The 20094-nt window shown below is 45.5% G+C and overlaps 1 protein-coding gene across 1 annotated transcript; it reads left to right on the top strand.

The window, feature by feature from the left end:
• The first annotated feature begins 15859 nt into the window (after nucleotides 1-15859).
• Nucleotides 15860-17983, top strand: LOC781218 (cartilage-associated protein-like). The gene is given in 3 exon segments (XM_059878381.1): nucleotides 15860-15961; nucleotides 15963-16290; nucleotides 16293-17983. Coding segments are annotated over 3 exon segments (1194 nt in total). The 5' UTR covers nucleotides 15860-15874; the 3' UTR covers nucleotides 17072-17983.
• The last annotated feature ends 2111 nt before the right edge of the window (nucleotides 17984-20094 follow it).

Below are 20094 nucleotides of genomic sequence, written 5' to 3'. Positions count from 1 at the left end.
CTCAGAATGCTTCCTGCAGATGCGCTCTGTGTTCTGTGCAATGCCTCCCTAGAAGGATAATCATGACATCACTGTGTGACATCCGCAAACGGTGGGAAACGCTCTAAAGTCACATTCAGGGAAAGAAACTGCGTTTAGGCAATGTTTGGAATTCTCTGCAGTGTTTAACGGAGAAGGCAATGGCAACCCACTCCAGTACTCTTGCCTGGCAAATCCCAGGGACGGAGGAGCCTGGTAGACTGCAGTCCATGGGGTCGCGAAGAATCGGACACGACTGAGCGACTTCACTTTCACTTTCCCTTTCATGCACTGGAGCAGGAAATGGCAACCCACTCCAGTGTTCTTGCCTGGAGAATCCCAGGGACAGCGGAGCCTCATGGGCTTCCGTCTGTGGTATCGCACAGAGTCGGACACGACTGAAGCGACTTAGCAGCAGCAGCAGCAGTGTTTAAAAAGAAATGGACAGCTCTATAGACGCTGATACGGAGAGACCTCCAGGTTACGTTATGGAATCTAAAAACATGGAGCACAGCACTGTGTATGGGATGCTACTGGAGCCTATAAAGAGCTCTGGAAATATACAAAAGAAATGAAAAGGAAGGTATGATTGAGGGGTCCCGGGAAGAAGAGAGACCGACTTGACACTAACTTTGGTAACTTCGACGTTGTACCTTGTGTGATTAATTTATTTTTAAAAATTAAAATTGAAAAGTTATTTAGCACTTACTTTGTGCTATGCACCAGGTTCTATATAAATCATTTCCTTCTAGAAATTTGTCATATGCAGTATCTGCTGCACTTTTAATCCCGATCAGCTTGTGTTTTAATGTTTCAAGCTTTCCGGAATCTCTGTTGAGGAAAAATTTAATGCCCAAGATAATCCCCCTCCCCCACAAGACTGCTACACCTTTAAGATCCTCTCCATGTTGTATGTCTTAAGGGAAGAAATCTTAACACAGCAACTGTCAGCAACAAATATTTGCATGGTAAAAACCAATGCAGCAGTTTTGCATCTGTGATTAACCTCTACACTCCCAATTACTCTCTGAGTTTGTGATGAACTATTATTGTCTTTATAGGTTATATTGGGTTGTAAGTAACAGAAAATCCAGCTCTAAGTGGATTGAGTTGACCTTGAACAGGTAGCTCATTTTACTCAAGTCCAGGACAGGATGGACTTCAGGGACAGTTTGATGCAGCAGCTAAACAATATCACCAGTAACTAGTTTCTTTCCATCTGTCCACCATGCTTTCCATGATGTCAGTTTCATCTAAAGCTTTGGGAAGGTCTCACTTAGTGAAAATGCATCTTTTTCAGAGTCAGCAAGCAAACACCTTTCCCTTACTCATTGACCTGAGTTGGGACAAGTGCCCACATCTGAACCAACAACTGTAGCTGGAGACGGGATTATTTTCATTCATTTGGCTTAGTCCATTATCCACCTGCTTTGAGGGGAGCTAGAGAGAACAAGCAAACATACTGCATGTGGATCTTGAGGAAGAAAACAGTGCACCCACATCATTTTTATTACTCCTATTGTTTTTATTGTCCCCCTTTTCAGGTGTGGGTTGGATAGTAGATCTTCAGTTCAGTTCAGTTCAGTTCAGTCGCTCAGTCGTGTCCGACTCTTTGCAACCCCATGAATCGCAGCACTCCAGACCTCCCTGTCCATCACCAACTCCTGGAGTTCACCCAGACTCACGTCCATCCAGTCGGTGATACCATCCAGCCATCTCATCCTCTGTTGTCCCCTTTTCCTCCTGCCTCCAATCCCTCCCAGCATCAGAGTCTTTTCCAATGAGTCAACTCTTTGCATGAGGTGGCCAAAGTACTGGAGTTTCAGCTTTAACGTCATTCTTTCCAAAGAACACCTAGGGCTGATCTCCTTTAGAAAGGACTGGTTGGATCTCCTTGCAGTCCAAGGGACTCTCAGGAGTCTTCTCCAACACCACAGTTCAAAAGCATCAATTCTTCAGCATTCAGCTTTCTTCATAGTCCAACTCTCACATCCATACATGACCACTGGAAAAACCATAGCCTTGACTAGATGGGCCTTTGTTGGCAAAGTAATGTCTCTGCTTTTGAATATGCTATCTAGGTTGGTCATAACTTTCCTTCCAAGGAGTAAGCGTCTTTTGATTTCATGGCTGCAGTCACCATCTTGGTTTATCCCAAATGATGCAGCCAGAGAATTTGCAGTTTTTCCCACGATGTACATCTTCCCAATGAGGGTGTGCTACATCAGAGAAAATCTGTCTCCACTACTACAAAAACAAAGTTATGGTAAAAGATTAAGTGATGACATTTTGGCAGAACCATATAAAGGAAGTATACAAATACCATAGGACTTCCCAGGTGGCTCAGTGCTAAAGAATCTGCCTGCCAATGCAGGAGACACAGGAGACGTGGGTTCGATCCCTGGGTCAGGAAGATCCCCTGGAGAAAGGAATGGCAACACACCCCAATATTCTTGCAGGGGAAATCCCATGGAAAGAGGAGGCTGCAAAGAGTCGGACATGACTCAGCAACTAAGCACACACACACACACACACACACACACACACACACACACACACACACCCCATATGTGTGTGCTATTTCTTTATCCACATATACAATAAATATTAGACTACTACTATATATGGAAGCACAGGGGTCTTGTAGAAAAATGGAGGACATTCATTACCCCTAAACTCAAAGGAAATGTAGTTAAGTTAGGCAAACCAGACACTTGGAAACTATTAAAATAATGATGAGATGGCATGCAATTAAGTGCATAAATGGATGATAATACAATGTGGCAGAGAGAGACCATGTAGGCAGAGCTTAGTTTAAAGAGTTAAGAAACAGAAGAGGGCCTTGAAGGATTGCTTAGGTTAGGTCAAATAAACAGAGGACGAGGGAAGAGCTATATAGATGGTTGAATGCCATATGAGCAAAGGAGTACAAATGAATCCAGCATTCTCAAGATTAGTGACCAGACTTATTGGCACAGGGGAGGGTTGCATTGGAGAGGAGTGAGAGGTGATGGCGTGTAAGAAACGAGGTGTCCCAGGTGTTTAGCCCTTGTGGGTATAGATGCACAGTAATTATTAAAATTGCCCTGGCTCCTGCTCCCTCCTGCTCATCCTGTCCATGTCTCATCCAGTTACACCAGAGAGTACCCAAGGGTGTTTCACGTGTGCTCGGTGACAAGCCAGCCGATCACAGTCACCCCACAGCAGGTCCATGCACTTCCTGTGCCCAGCTGCCCCCGCCCCAACATCATCCTTTCCTAGGAAGCAGGATGAAAGATATCTCAGCATCACTTGGCTGGGTATATGGGAAGGAAAGGGAGGGGTCAGGAATGATTCCAATTGTATCCTCTGTGTTTGTGCCATGCTATGTCATCAATCACCATGTATGTATGCCCTAAAAACAGAAAACTGCAGAGATCCTGAGAAATGGTCAATAAAGTTTTCTGCCCAGTGCTATGATGCTATGGAAAGCCAGGAGAAAGAACCAGATGTCTGATATGTGGGAATTGGGAGACACTTGGGGTGTGACAAAGACATCCATTCTTCCAGTATAGAGAGTTTAAAGATTAGACAGTAGGTTTGAGCATATTTGCATAAGGAGCTAAGGGCTTTTGAAAGGGCTGGAAATTCCCTTTTACTTTCCTTTTTGATGTTTAACATGTTTGAAAATTTCTGATGATTTAGATGGTACTGACTGAAACCAGTTGGTGAAAAAGGATACCAAAATATCACAGTGATGGAGAGGTGACTTGGTTGGGGACAGGGCATTTGTCAAACTGCGGATGAAGCATGTGTCTGGGGCTGAACCAACTTATCACCGAGTTAATGTTAGCAAGGAATGACCACAACATTGGGAGCTCATAGTTGAGCAAAATGCTGGAAGGAGGAACTTTACTTTCCCTTCTCCCATATTTTCCCAGAAATACCTCCCCCAATGTCCTGGCCCTGAGAAATGCTGTGGCAGAAAGAGCCACTGGCAAAAAACCTTTTTGAATTTTCAATAAGCCACAGCCTCCTTTGAAGATGCACTTGCCATGCAATAGCTCGTGTTGAGTTAATCGAGTTCCGGTGTTGGGCTAGAGTGAGTCACAAAAACAAACAAACCCAAACTCTAGTGGCTAAAGTGGAGAAGGCAATGGCACCCCACTCCAGTACTCTTGCCTGGAAAATCCCATGGACGGAGGATTCTGGTGGGCTGCAGTCCATGGGGTCGCTAAGAGTCAGACACAACTGAGCAACTTCACTTTCACTTTTCACTTTCATGCATTGGAGAGGGAAATGGCAACCCACTCCAGAGCTCTCGCCTGGAGAATCCCAGGGACGGGGGAGCCTGGTGGGCTGCCGTCTCTGGGGTCGCACAGAGTCGGACATGACTGAAGCGACTTAGCAGCAGCAGCAGCAGCAGTGGCTAAAAGAGTGAAGACATTTCTTGCTCATGCTATACAGCCATTACAAGCTGGCAGGAATTCTGTTCCATCTCATCACTGTTCTCAGCTGAGTTTGGGGACAGAAGGAGCAGCCCTCATCTGCAACATTGCTGGTCTTCTGGCAGGTTCTGCATCAGCAATTAAAACTCCATTGTGAAGGTGAACATGTGTTGCTTCCATTCACAACCCAGTGGCCAGAACTAGTCATGTGGCCTTACCCAACCATAGGCAGCTGAGTGAGTCCGCTTCTAGCTGGTGCCAGGAAGACCAGGGACCTGTACATTTGTGAGCAGTGTCAACAACCATTGCGTCCGTGACATCCTTTGCCTCTAGCTGACTTCCCAAATTCAGACTCCAATGTGTGCTAAGTTGCTTCAGTTGTGTCCAACTCTTTGTGACCCCATGGACTGTATCCCACAAGGTTCCTCTGTCCATGGGATTCTCCAGGCAAGAATACTGGAGTGGGTTGTCATTTCCTGCTCCAGGGGATCTTCCCCACCAAGGAACTGAACCTGCATCTCTTACATCTCCTGCATTGGCAAGTAGTCTTTTTACCATTAGCACCACCTGGGAAGCCCCACTGGCCAAACTGAAATACTGGGAATGATATTGATGGTGGGAATAATAATAAAGAATATTTATTGAGTGAGTGCTATTCTGTTAGAATTGAGCTGGACACTAGTGTAAACACTTTTCTTGTAATAACTTATTTAATTCTCCCAATAACCTGGAATCACAGAAAGAAGCAATTGCACAGCAGGGAGAAAGAGTCTCTCAACAATAAGTGTAACCTTAGAGTCATAGACTTTATTATTAGCAGAAAAATGAACTTATTTTACAAACCTGGTCTATGAAGTGGTATGTATAGATTTCACATCAGTTCAGTTCAATCACTCAGTCGTGTCTGACTCTTTGTGACCCCATGGACTGCAGCAGGCCAGGCTTCCCTGTCCATCACCAACTCTTGGAGCTTACTCAAACTCATGTCCATCGAGTCGGTGATGCCATCCAACCATCTCATCCTCTGTCATCCCCTTCTCCTCCCGCCTTCAGTCTTTCCCAGCATCAGGGTCTTTTCCAGTGAGTCAGTTCATCACATCAGGTGGCCAAAGTGTTGGAGCTTCAGCTTCAGCTTCAGTCCTTCCAATGAATATTCAGGACTGATTTCCTTTAGGATGGACTGGTTTGATCTTGCAGTCCAAGGGACTCTCAAGAGACTTCTCCAACAACACAGTTCAAAAGCATCAATTCTTTGGTGCTCAACTTTCTTCACAGTCCAACTCTCACATCCATACATGACTACTGGAAAAACCATAGCTTTGACTAGATGGACCTTTGTTAGCAAAGTAATGTCTCTGCTTTTTTAAAAAATTAATTAACTTGTTTTAATTGGAGGCTAATTACTTTACCATATTGTAGTGGCTTTCACCATACACCAACATGAATCAGCCATGGGTGTACATGTGTTCCCCATCCTCAACCCCCCTCCCACCTCCCTCCCTATCCCATCCCTCTGGGTCATCCCAGTGCACCAGCCCTGAGCGCCTTGTCTCATGCATCAAATCCAGACTGGTCATCTATTTCATATGTGGTAATATACATGTTTCAATGCTATTCTCTCAAATCATCCCACTCTCGCCTTCTCCCACAGAGTCTGAAAGTCTGTTCTTTACATCTGTGTCTCTTTTGCTGTCTCACATAGAGGGTCATAGTTACTATCTTTCTAAATTCCATATATATGCATTAGTATACTTTATTGATTTTTTCTTTCTGGCTTACTTCACTCTGTATAACAGGCTCCAGTTTCATCCACCTCATTAGAACTGAGTCAAATGTGTCCTTTTTAATAGCTGAGTAATACTCCATTGTGTATATGTACCACAGCTTTCTTATCCATTCGTCTGCTGATGGACATCTAGGTTGCTTCCATGTCCTAGCTATTGTAAAGTGCCGCGATGAACACTGGGGTACACGTGTCTCTTTCAATTCTGGTTTCCTCGGTGTGTATGCCCAGCAGTGGGATTGCTGGGTCATATGGCAGTTTTATTTCAGGTTTTTAAGGGATCTCCACACTGTTCTCCATAGTGGCTGTACTAGTTTGCATTCCCACCAACAGTGTAAGAGGATTCCCTTTTCTCTGCACCCTCTCATGCATTTATTGTTTGTAGACTTTTTGATAGCAGCCATTCTGACTGGCATGAGATGGTACCTTGTTGTGGTTTTGATTTGCATTTCTCTGATAATGAGTGATGTTGAGCATCTTTTCATGTGTTTGTTAGCCATCTGTATGTCTTCTTTAGAGAAATGTCTGTTTAGTTCTTGGCCCATTTTTTGATTGGGTCATTTATTTTTCTGGAATTGAGCTGCATGAGCTGCTTGTATATTTTGAGATTAATTCTTTGTCAGTTACTTCATTTGCTATTATTTTCACACATTCTAAAAGCTGTTTTTTCACCTTGTTTATAGTTTCCTTCATTGTGCAAAAGCTTTTAAGTTTAATTAGGTCCCATTTGTTTATTTTTGCTTTTATTTCCATTACTCTGGGAGGTGGATTGTAGAGGATCCTGCTGTGATTTTTCAGAGACTGTTTTGCTTATGTTTTCCTCTAGGAGTTTTATAGTTTATGGTCTTACATTTAGATCTTTAATCCATTTTGAGTTTATTTTTGTGTGTGGTGTTAGAAAGTGTTCTAGTTTCATTTTTTTTTAAAGTGGTTGATCAGTTTTCCCAGCACCACTTGTTAAAGAGATTGTATATTCTTGCCTCATTTGTCAAAGATAAGATGTCCATAGGTGCATGGACTTATCTCTGGGCTTTTGTTCCATTGATCTAGGGAAATATACCATGTTCTGGATCAGAAGAATCAATATAGTGAAAATGAGTATACTACCCAAAGCTGTCTATAAATTCAATGCAATCCCTATAAAGCTACCAATGGTATTTTTCACAGAACTAAAACAATTTCACAATTTGTATGGAAATACAAAAAAAAAAAAAAAAAAAAAAACCTTGAGTAGCCAAAGCAATCTTGAGAAAGAAGAATGGAACTGGAGGAATCAGGCTGCCTGACTTCGGACTATACTACAAAGCTACAGTCATCAAGACAGTATGGTACTGGCACAAAGACAGAAATATAGATCAATATATCTGCTTTTTAATATGCTGTCTAGGTTGGTCATAGCTTTTCTTCGAAGGAGCAAGTGTCTTTTAATTTCATGGCTGCAGTCACCATCTGCAGTGACTTTGGAGCCCCAAAGAATAAAGTCTCTCACTGTTTACACTGTTTGCTCATCTGTGTGCCATGACGTGATGGGACCAGGTGCCAGGATCTTAGTTTTCTTAATGTTGAGTTCTAAGCCAACTTTTTCACTCTCCTCTTTCACTTTCATCAAGAGGCTTTTTAGTTTTTCTTTGCTTTCTGCCATAAGGGTGGTGTCATCTGCATATCTGAGGTTACTGATATTTCTCCTGGCAATCTTGATTCCAGCTTGTGCTTCTTCCAGCCCAGCATTTCTCATGATGTACTCTGCATAGAAGTTAAATAAGCAGAGTGGCAATATACAGCCTTGACGTACTCCTTTTCCTATTTGGAACCAGTCTGTTGTTCCATGTCCAGTTCTAACTGTTGCTTCCTGACCTGGATATAGGTTTCTCAAGAGGCAGGTCAGGTGGTCTGGTATTCCCGTCTCTTTCAGAATTTTCCACAGTTGATTGTGATCCACACAGTCAAAGGCTTTGGCATAGGCAATAAAGCAGAAATAGATGTTTTTCTGGAACTCTCTTGCTTTTTTGATGATCCAGTGGATGTTGCCAACTTGATCTCTGGTTTCTCTGCCTTTTCTAAAACCAACTTGAACATTTGGAAGTTTATGGTTCATGTATTGCTGAAGCCTGGCTTGGAGAATTTTGAGCATTACTTTACTAGCGTGTGAGATGAGTGCAGTTGTGCAGTAGTTTGAGCATTCTTTGGCATTGCCTTTCTTTGGGATTGGAATGAAAACTGACCTTTTCCAGTCTTGTGACTACTGCTGAGTTTTCCAAATTTTCTGGCATATTGAGTGCAGCACTTTCACAGAATCATCTTTCAGGATTTGGAATAGCTCAACTGGAATTCCATCACCTCCACTAGCTTTGTTTGTAGTGATGCTTTCTAAGGCCCATTTGATTTCACATTCCAGGATCTGGCTCTAGGTGAGTGATCACACCATCGTGATTATCTGTATCATGAAGCTCTTTTTTTACAGTTCTCCTGTGTATTCACAGCAGCAGTGTGTATTCTTGCCACCTCTTCTTAATATCTTCTGCTTCTGTTAGGTCCATAAAATTTCTGTCCTTTATCGAGCCCATCTTTGCATGAAATGTTCCCTTGGTATCTCTAATTTTCTTGAAGAGATCTCTAGTCTTTCCCATTCTGTTGTTTTCCTCTATTTCTTTGCATTGATCACTGAGGAAGGCTTTCTTATCTCTTCTTGCTATTCTTTGGAACTCTGCATTCAGATGCTTCTGTCTTTCCTTTTCACTTCTCTTCTTTTCACAGCTATTTGTAAGGCCTCCTCAGACAGCCATTTTGCTTTTTGGCATTTCTTTTCCATGGAGATGGTCTTGATCCCTGTCTCCTATACAATGTCACAAACCTCTGTCCATAGTTCATCAGGCACTCTATTTATCAGATCTAGGCCCTTAAATCTATTTCTCACTTCCACTGTATAATCATAAGGGATTTGATTTAGGTCATACCTGAATGGTCTAGTGGTTTTCCCCACTTTCTTCAACTTAAATCTGAATTTGGCCATAAGGAGTTCATGATGTGAGCCACCGTCAGCTCCCGGTCTTGTTTTTGCTGACTGTATAGAGCTTCTCTGTCTTTGGCTGCAAAGAATATAATCAATCTGATTTCGGTGTTGACCATCTGGTGCTAGTCTTCTCTTGTGTTGTTGGAAGAGGGTGTTTGCTATGACCAGTGCGTTCTCTTGGCAAAACTCTATTAGCCTTTGCCCTGCTTCATTCTGTACTCCCAGGCTAAATTTGCCTGTTACTCCAGGTGTTTCTTGACTTCCTACTTTTGCATTCCAGTCCCTTATAATGAAAATTACATCTTTTTTGGGTGTTAGTTCTAAAAGGTCTTGTAGGTCTTTGGTTTTCCCCACTTTCTTCAATTCCAGTCCGAATTTGGCAATAAGGAGTTCATGATCTGAGCCACAGTCAGCTCCTGGTCTTGTTTTTGCTGACTGTATACAGCTTCTCCATCTTTGGCTGCAAAGGATATAATCAATCTGATTTCGGTGTTGACCATCTGGTGATGTCCATATATAGAGTCCCCTCTTGTGTTGTTGAAAGAGACTGTTTGCTATGACCTGTGCGTTCTCTTGGCAAAACTCTGTTACCCTTTGCCCTGTTTCATTCTGTACCCCAAGGCCAAATTTACCTGTTACTCCAGGTATCTCTTGACTTCCTACTTTTGCATTGCAGTCCCTAATAATGAAAATGACATCTTTTGGGGGTGTTAGTTCTAGAAGGTCTTATAGGTCTTCATAGAACCATTGAACTTCAGCTTCTTCAGGATTACTGCTCAGGGCATAGACTTGGATTACCATGATATTGAATGGTTTGCCTTGGAAATGAACAGAAATCATTGTGTTGTTTTTGAGTTGTACCCAAGTACTGCATTTCGGACTCTTTTGTTGACTATGATGGCTACTCCATTTCTTCTAAGGGATTCTTGCCCACAGGAGTAGATATAATGGTCATCTAAGTTAAATTCACCCATTCCAGTCCATTTTACTTCACTGATTCCTAAAATGTCAATATTCACTCTTGCCATCTCCTGTTTGACCACTTCCAATTTACCTTGAGTCATGGATCTAACATCCCAGGTTCCTATGGAATATTGTTCTTTATAGCGTTGGACTTTACTTCCATCACCAGGCACATCCACAACTGGGTGTTGTTTATGCTTTGGCTCCATCTCTTCATTCTTTCTGGAGTTATTTCTCCACTGTTCTCCTATAACATATTGGGCACCTACCAACATGGGGAGTTCATCTTTCAGTGTCCTATCTTTTTGTGTTTTCATACTGTTCATGGGGTTCTCAAGGCAAGAACAGTGAAGTGGTTTGCCATTCCCTTCTCAAGTGGACCACGTTTTGTCAGAACTCTTTACCATGACCCAATCGTCTTGAGTGGCCCTGCATGGCATGGCACATGGTTTCATTGAATTAGACAAGGCTGTGGTCCATGTGATCAGTTTGATTAGTTTTCTGTGATTGTGGTTTTCCTTCTGTGTGCCCTCTGATGGAGAAGGATAAGAGGTTTGTGGAAGCTTCCTGATGGGACAGCCTGACTAGGGGGAGCTGGGTGTAGTTCTGATGGGTGGGGCCATGCTCTGTAAATCTTTAATCCAATTTTTTTGTTGATGGGCAGTGCTGTGTTCCCTCTCTGTTGTTTAACCTGAGGCCAAACTATGGTGGAGGTAATGAAGATAATGGGGATGTCCTTCAAAAGGTCCCATGCCTTCACTGGTGCACTCAGTGCCCCTGGCCCTGCACCAGGCCACCACTGACCCTCACCTCCACCAGAGACTCCTGCACATTCACAGGCAAGTCTGGGTCAGACTTTTCTGCAGAAGGAGATGGTGGAGTAGAAGAACGTGCACTCATCTTCTGTGAGAACTTCAAAATTACAACTCGCTGCTGAACAACCGTCAACAGGAGAATGTTGGATCCCACCAAAAATATATACCCCACTTCCAAGGGCAAAGGAGAAGCCCCAGCAAGACGGTAGGAAGGGTGAAATCGCATTTAGAATCAAACCCCATACCCGCCAGAGACGCTCGGAGAGCTCAAACAAAACCTTGTGTGCACCAGACCTGACAGAGACTGATCCAGACCTGCCTTTGAGTGTCTGAGTGTCTCCTGTGGAGTTATGGGTCAGCAGTGGACTGCTGCAGGGATAGGGGCTCTGGGTGCTGCGGACTTGGATATGGCATAAGCCCTCTTGGAAGAGATCACCATTAACCCCACAATAGAACTGCCAGAACTTATACAGGACTGGAGAAACAGACCCTTGGAGGGCACAAACAAAATCTTGTGCACACCAAGACCAGGAGAAAGGAGCAGTGACCCCACAAGAGATTTCACATATATATCCACTTTTGCTTTGTAAAGGATGGATTCAGTGTGTAACAGAACAAGGGAGATACATTTCAGGGCCTGAATAAATTGTTCCTTGTACTCCATTCTCTGCAGTAAAAGTAGTTACTTTTTCAATTCATGCCCAACATTTTATCATAGGCTTTCCTCATCCCAAGGAACCACAGTCTTCTCAACGGAAATTGTGATGAGAATGCCTTTCTCCATGTTGGCTCAAGGATCATCCCTGGAGGGGCAGAGCCAAGAGTGCTTGCTGTGACATATTGTTTGCAGAATTCTATCCAGGGGACATCTGGAAAAGGGAGTGTGTGTGTGCGTGTGTGTGTGTGTGTGTGTGACAGACCCAGAAGCAAAGAATCAGGCATGCCTGTGTGTCTCTGGGTGTGTTTCTCTCTTTATGCCTGAACATCTTCTCTGTTACAGTCTGAATGTTTATATCCCCCCAAAATTCTTACGTTGAGATCCTCTCCCCAAAGATAATTTTATCAGGTAGGTCTTTGGGAAGTGTGTAGGTCATGATGGTGGGACTCTCATGAATGGCATTAGTGCTCCAGAAGAGAGGCCCCAGAGAACACCCTGGTCCTGGCCAGCATGTGAGGGCCCAGCAAGAACGCATGGGCTATGAACAGGACGAGGACTTTCACCAAAGGAAGCCATGCTGTCACCTTGAGTCTGAAGTTTCAGCCTCTAGAACTCTAAGCAATAAATTACTGTTGTTTATAATTCCTGTTGTTTATAACCCAGTCTATGGTATTTTGCTCCAGCTGCTCCAGGTAAGACCTTGCCCAATTATTTATTAGTAGTTTATTGAGAATCTTCCTTTCATAGCTATTTTCAGAGCACCCAACCTACTGAATATTTCTGAGAAATCGAGGCTGATTTGGGAAAATGTTTTATGAGTTGCACACAAAAATAATGACATAATAGTTAATGCTTGAGAACTTATTAGGTGCCCACACCATGCTAACTACTTTACACGTCTTCCGTTCATTCTCAAAAGAGCCCTCCGAGGTGAGTGATATTATCCACTCGAGCTGGCAAAGGATGAGTTGAAGCACAGAGAATTACCCTGCTGGTTGCCACCAGTCCAGAGCCTACACTGAGGATTTCAGTACGATCCTGCCTTTGGGGGCCTTCCTCTTGCCCGCCAGAGTCTGGCTCCATGTTCTAACCCCACCACAGCTGAAATGGATCATCCTCTACCCACTCAAACTTCCTACTGCTGGCTCGCCGGCTGCTTTAGGAACACCTTCAAGTTGACTTGCCTGACTTCTCACCCTTGGCTCCTTCTGTCCTCTGTGCCTGGTTGTGGGCAGAGATGAATATGATACAATCCATGCCCTCGGGTATCCTACAGCAGAGTGACAAGACCGATGCACAACCAACTATTAATAGTTTAGACACAAAGCAGTGTTGAACTTAATGCTCTGTCAGAGGAGGCGTGGAGAGCAACTCATAATTACTAAGTCCTCAAATGTGATAGAGAGATGGCAGCTTTGATATGACCACATGCCAAGTGGTGAGAATGCAGAGGTTGATAAAATACAGCCCTGCTCCTAAGCAGTTGCACACTGCTGTGGCCTGGAACTTTGGTACGTGACGCGTGTGCACACACAGTGACCACGTTCCTAGGTAGATCTCAGGTTCTCCTCAGTAACGAGTTTTGCTGCCCTCAACTCCCCTCCATATCAGGCCGTTGCTGCTGTCCAAGCTATATATCAGAAACTCAGATGAAGAGGGGTCCTCAGTGGCCATCTCTGCAGTGGTTTCAAACTGTCCTGTGGTTCCCAGGAGCTCTCATGGGGCCAGCTGCTAGGCGGAGAGGAAACCAGGGAAAGAGAAATCAAGCAAGAGAGATGAAGCCACATCCCTTTCTATTTCGGTCAGGACAAGTCTGTCTGTATTTTGTTTTCATTTTCATATTAGGGTTTGAAGCTGGGGCGCTCGGGAGGCACTGATTTTATCTTTACAGAAAAGAAATCTGGAAGAGAAGTGCCCCTTGAAGAGATCAGAGTCAGAAAAGACTTTGATGAGAGCCTGAGTTTTTAGCTTGTGGGCCACTGTAGGTACCGCCGTCCCAACTTCCTCCTGGGAGGTGCACGCCTGTGGAGGTCTCGGTCTTCTCCCCAAAGTGACTGAAGGGGGTCCCTGATGTCTTTACCCCAGGAAGGGGTATGGAGGGCCCAGGAAGAGCTGCTGTCGGTGGCTTCCTCACCCACAGGCTAAGGTGGCATTAGATGGGTGTGTGCAGTGTGGGTGTGCACTGGGAAGAAACCCAGAGGCCTCTCCCCGATTCTAAGAAAGAACTCAGCCGGGGGCTCCTGGGAACCAGAGTTGGAAGGTGACAGTGTGGTTGGAAAGAAGAATCACTTGTGATATGTCCCAGAAGAAACAGAAGTAAGCAGCTTCATTCAGGGCATCAGGAACTCAGGCAGCTTTTAGGGTAATGAGCGCCTGTGGGGAAAATAAAGGTGAGTCAGTCACTGTGCTGCAAAGAAGTCTGCAGTCCAGTGAGTGAGTGGAGACCTCTGTGCTGAGCAGCCTAACACGAGGGGACCAGAGAGAGGCCGTGAGAGCTAAGGCCACAGGTTCTGAGCGAACTGGATGCTTGTGAGAGGGACTCATGGATGTTTCGTGGGGCAGGCTTGCTTTGAGCCTGCACTGAAGTCAGGAAGGCCTCAGGAGCTGGAAACGGGCTCCATCCAGAGACCACAGCAGGAGGCAGGCGCAGAGGCAGTCCTCCGGGTCTGAGTGGGGACGTGCGTTCCGTAGTCGTGGGTGCGCGCTCTTAAGGGTGGTTTTCTGCACTCTCACATTCTTCCCAGAACTTGAGGGAAGGTCCTCAGGGGGCCCTGTTGCCAGGAAGATGAGGTGGGCCGTAGCTGACATGGATAGCTTTGGGAGGTTTGGTTTTGCTCCTCATGAGAGGAAACTGGAATCAGCTAGAGATATAGAAAGACTTCAAGTGACATCAGAGCTCACCTCTGGTTCCTTCCCAGAGGGAGAAGCAGAGACGGTCTGCAGGGCCCAGCGATGAGTCTGGAAGGGTGTGTGTGGATGGCCGTTACTAAGAACTCCATCCGCCCTCCTACCTCAGCAAACAGCTTGGAAACCAGCCTGAAATCATCAGGAGTCACCAGTTTGAGAACGTGTTTATGATTCTCTGGCCCCTCCCCAAGCCACCTGACCTAACTCGCAGAGCACGGAGCATGGTAAACGGAGGACAGCTCCTTTCTCCGGAGAGATGGTAGGAAAGGGCCAAGGGTGGGAGACTCTAGAGGAGCCTTTGAATGCAGCCATGGCTGGATTCTGGTGCATTTCAGGTCTTAAAAGATTAAGTCCTAAACAAGGAAAATTTGGAGGTAATGAAATGCTTTTCAAAATACCTGATTGCTCTTGACAAAACATACAAATAATTGCATCACCCACTATGGATGTGTGACCAGGTGGACAAGGGTCGTCATTCAGAGAGCTGAAAGCTAGAGACCCAAGCCAAGTGGACATCCTTCTGAACCAGTTTTGATCATCTGTATTTCCCTTCAAAAAAACCGAAATTAGAAGAGAAGCAAAAAGCAAAGGAGAAAAGGAAAGATACAAGCATCTGAATGCAGAGTTCCAAAGAATAGCAAGAAGAGATAAGAAAGCCTTCTTCAGCAATCAATGCAAAGAAATAGAGGAAAACAACAGAATGGGAAAGACTAGAGATCTTTTCAAGAAGATTAGAGATACCAAGGGAACATTTCATGCAAAGATGGGCTTGATAAAGGACAGAAATGGTATGGACCTAACAGAAGCAGAAGATATTAAGAAGAGGTGGCAAGAATACACAGAAGAACTGTACAAAAAAGATCTTCATGACCCAGATAATCATGATGGTGTGATCACTCATCTAGAGCCAGACATCCTGGAATGTGAAGTCAAGTGGGCCTTAGAAAGCATCACTATGAACAAAGCTAGTGGAGGTGATGGAATTCCAGTTGAGCTATTTCAAATCCGGAAAGATGATGCTGTGAAAGTGCTGCACTCAATATGCCAGCAAATTTGGAAAACTCAGCAGTGGCCACAGGATTGGAAAAGGTCAGTTTTCATTCCAATCCCAAAGAAAGGCAATGCCAAAGAATGCTCAAACTACCGCACAGTTGCACTCATCTCACACGCTAGTAAAGTAATGCTCAAAATTCTCCAAGCCAGGCTTCAGCAATATGTGAACCGTGAACTTCCTGATGTTCAAGCTTGTTTTAGAAAAGGCAGAGGACTCTTTCCTTCCTTCCGCCTGGAGCTATGGAGCCAGGGCGCCGGGCGGCCGCGGCGCTGCTGGCGCTGCTATGCTCGGTATGCGCGCTGCACTCGGGGCGCGCCCAGTACGAAGCGCTACAGCTTCCCGCGGGACGAGCTGATGCCGCTCGAGTCGGCCTACCGGCACGCGCTGGACCAGTACAGCAGCGAGCACTGGGCGGAGAGCGTGGGCTACTTGGAGATCAGCCTGCGGCTGCACCGCCTGCTACGGGACAGCGAGGCCTTCTGCCACCGCAACTGCAGCGGGGCCCTGCAGCCCGAGCCCACCGCCGGCCTCGCGCGCTACCCGGAGTTGCGCCTCTTCGGGGGCCTGCTGCGCCAAGCGCACTGCCTCAAACGCTGCAAGCAGGGCCTGCCGGCCTTCCGCCAGTCGAAACCCAGCCGCGAAGTACTGGCGGACTTCAGCGCCGAGAGCCCTACAAGTTCCTGCAGTTCGCCTACTTCAAGGCAAATAATCTTCCGAAAGCCATTGCAGCTGCTCACACCTTTCTACTGAAGCATCCTGATGACGAGATGATGAAGAGAAACATGGCTTATTACAAGAGCCTGCCCGATGCCGAGGACTACATTAAAGATTTGGAAACCAAGTCGTACGAGAGCCTGTTCATCCGAGCCGTGCGGGCCTACAATGGCGAGAACTGGAGAACATGCATCACCGACATGGAGCTGGCCCTTCCTGACTTCTTCAAGGCCTTCTATGAGTGTCTCGCTGCCTGCGAGGGCTCCCGGGAGATCAGGGACTTCAAGGATTTCTATCTTTCCATCGCAGATCATTATGTGGAGGTCCTGGAATGCAAAATTCAGTGTGAGGAGAACCTCACCCCTGTCATAGGAGGATATCCGGTGGAGAAATTTGTGGCTACCATGTATCATTATTTGCAGTTCGCTTATTATAAATTGAACGACCTGAAGAATGCGGCGCCCTGCGCGGTCAGCTACCTGCTCTTTGACCAGAGCGACAAGGTCATGCAGCAGAACCTGGAGTACTATCAGTACCACAGGGACAAGTGGGCGCTGGCGGACGAGCATTTCCAGCCCAGACCGGAAGCAGTCCAGTTCTTTAACGTGACCATGCTCCAGAAAGAACTGTATGACTTTGCTAAGGAGAATCTCATGGATGACGATGAGGGAGAGGTCCTGGAATACGTGGATGACCTGCTGGAGTTGGGGGAGACCAGCTAGCCCCAGAAGCCAGAGAGCCATTCCTTCCATGTTCAGAAAACACGATTCTTTGTCTTCCTTTTCCTAATAGTCCAGGCTATTGATACCTCAGAGCCTTCTCTTCTCTCTCTGAAGTGAAAGGGAAGCCCCCGTCTCTCGCTACAGCTAACAAGGGGTGAGCCTGCATTCCCGTGCCCACAGCTGCCTCCCCCAACTTTCACACCTGCCCCTCTATCTTCATACCCGCCTCTCCATCTTCACTCCCACCTCCCCATGACCGCACTTGCCTCTCCATCTTCACACCTGCCTTCTCCATTTTTATACCTGCCTTTCTCACCATTTTGGTTAGAAGGAAAGTTTTCCATGGAATTTTTTCCCCCCAGAAAATCAGTATTATTTTTTAAATAAGAAAAATACTCCTGAAAGATGGTAATTATAAAAACCTACTCTGGCCTTTCTGCTTTCCCCCATTTTGGTTTCCTTTCTCCCCATCCCCTGATCCAGCAAAGATGGTGGGGACAAAGGCTAAGCTTCTCTTCAGAACGGTCTGCGCACCATCTGACCTGCATCATTGCTGGCACCCGTTGAGAACAGAGTTGGGGCAACAGCGTGGAGAACAGACCTGTGACTTTTGCCTAATGCTTTCACGTGTCCAAAGTCTTCCAGTGGCCGGTTGATCCCCTTTGAGGACAGTGCTCAGCTGTTAGTCTCAGAGTTGGAAATGGAAGGAAGGAGAGGGAGTCTAGTTTCATTGACTCTTCAACAAATATTTACTGAGCACCCACTACGTGCTAGGCCTCGATCTGGGCGCTGGAGACACTGCACAGCAAAACAGAAAAAAAAAAAAAAAAAAAACAACCCTGTCCTCACAGAGCCTGCATTCTACAGGGAAAGACAGACAACAGGTGAACAAGAATAAATACATACAAAGCCTCGGAGGGTGATCATTGCTATGGTGAAAAATAAAGCAGTGAGGGGTAAGGAAAAAAAAAAAAAAGAAAAGGCAGAGGAACCAGAGATCAAATTGCCAACATCCGCTGGATCATGGAAAAAGCAAGAGAGTTCCAGAAAAACATCTATTTCTGCTTTATTGACTATGCCAAAGCCTTTGACTGTGTGGATCACAATAAACTGTGGAAAATTCTGAAAGAGATGGGAATACCAGACCACCTGACCTGCCTCTTGAGAAATCTGTATGCAGGTCAGGAAGCAACAGTTAGAACTGGACATGGAACAACAGACTGGTTCCAAATAGGAAAAGGAGTACGTCAAGGCTGTATATTGTCACACTGCTTATTTAACTTCTATGCAGAGTACGTCATGAGAAATGCTGGACTGGAAGAAGCACAAGCTGGAATCAAGATTGCTGGGAGAAATATCAATAACCTCAGATATGCAGATGACACCACCCTTATGGCAGAAAGTGAAGAGGAACTCAAAAGCCTCTTGATGAAAGTGAAAGTGGAAAGTGAAAAAGTTGGCTTAAAGCTCCACATTCAGAAAACGAAGATCATGGCGTCTGGTCCCATCACTTCATGGGAAATAGATGGGGAAACAGTGGAAACAGTGTCAGACTTTATTTTTGGGGGGCTCCAAAATCACTGCAGATGGTGATTGCAGCCATGAAATTAAAAGACGCTTACTCCTTGGAAGGAAAGTTATGACCAACATAGAAAGCATATTGAAAAGCAGAGACATTACTTTGCCAACAAAGGTCCATCTAGTCAAGGCTATGGTTTTTCCTGTGGTCATGTATGGATGTGACAGTTGGACTGTGAAGAAGGCTGAGCACCAAAGAATTGATGCTTTTGAACTGTGGTGTTGGAGAAGACTCCTGAGAGTCCCTTGGACTGCAAGGAGATCCAACCAGTCCATTCTGAGGGAGATCAGTCCTGGGTGTTCTTTGGAAGGAATGATGTTAAAGCTGAAACTCCAGTACTTTGGCCACCTCATGCGAAGAGTTGACTCATTGGAAAAGACTCTGATGCTGGGAGGGATTGGGGGCAGGAGGAGAAGGGGCCGACAGAGGATGAGATGGCTGGATGGCATCACTGACTCGATGGACGTGAGTCTGAGTGAACTCCAGGACAACGTTGGTGATGGACATGGAGCCCTGGCATGCTGCGATTCATGGGGTCGCAAAGAGTCGGACACGACTGAGCGACTGAACTGAACTGAACTGAATGCATGATATTTTCTTAAAGTTTAGAAATTAAAAAAACCATACTTTTAAAAAGTTCTGACGTGCATTTTCAATGAACCTGTCATAGAAGAATATTTTCACGGTCAAAATATCTAAAGTTGTAAAGTACAAAAAGGTGGCAATAAAGTGTGAATGAATTTTATAAATACATTTGTATACAGTGAAAGAAAAAGAATGACGATTACACACACACACACACACAAGTAACTGTCTTCTCCATGGGTGTTTATTTTCATGGATGCCAAGATGGGTCAATGCCTTGGGCATTCTGTCCTTAAGCTCTCTATTCTCAGAGAAGGTGCTGGTGTGGGTCCCATAGACTGGACTCAAAGAGGGTTGAGTGTAAACCAGAAGAGGTCAAAGTGGGGGAAATGGCCCCACAGCAGCAGAGGGGAGCCTGCGGCCAGAGCCAAGGGATGGGGTCAGAGGGCAGGAGCTGAGGCAACAGACTGGGTCAAGAAGTGAATTAGCTGTGACCGTGGGCACTAGGGCTCTAGACTCGAGCTCTGTAAGGTGCCAGGGACTGAGTTTCCCAGGATATCAGTTGTGCAGCTTGGGTGTGGGTTCAGTTCAGTTCAGTTCAGTTCACTCACTCAGTCGTGTCCAACTCTTTGTGACCCCATGAACGGCAGCATACCAGGCCTCCCTGTCCATCACCAACTCCCAGAGTCTACCCAAACTCATGGCTATTGAGTCAGTGATGCCATGCAGCCATCTCATCCTCTGTTGTCCCCTTCTCCTCCTGCCTTCAGTCTTTCCCAGCATCTGGGTCTTTTCCAATGAGTCAGTTCTTCGCATCAGGTGGCCAAAATACTGGAGTTTCAGCTTCAGTTTCTTTCTT

This window comes from Bos taurus, chromosome 19 (assembly GCF_002263795.3).
Source record: "Bos taurus isolate L1 Dominette 01449 registration number 42190680 breed Hereford chromosome 19, ARS-UCD2.0, whole genome shotgun sequence".
Classification (NCBI taxonomy): Eukaryota; Metazoa; Chordata; class Mammalia; order Artiodactyla; family Bovidae; genus Bos; species Bos taurus.
This window is presented reverse-complemented; position numbering and strand designations above follow the sequence as displayed.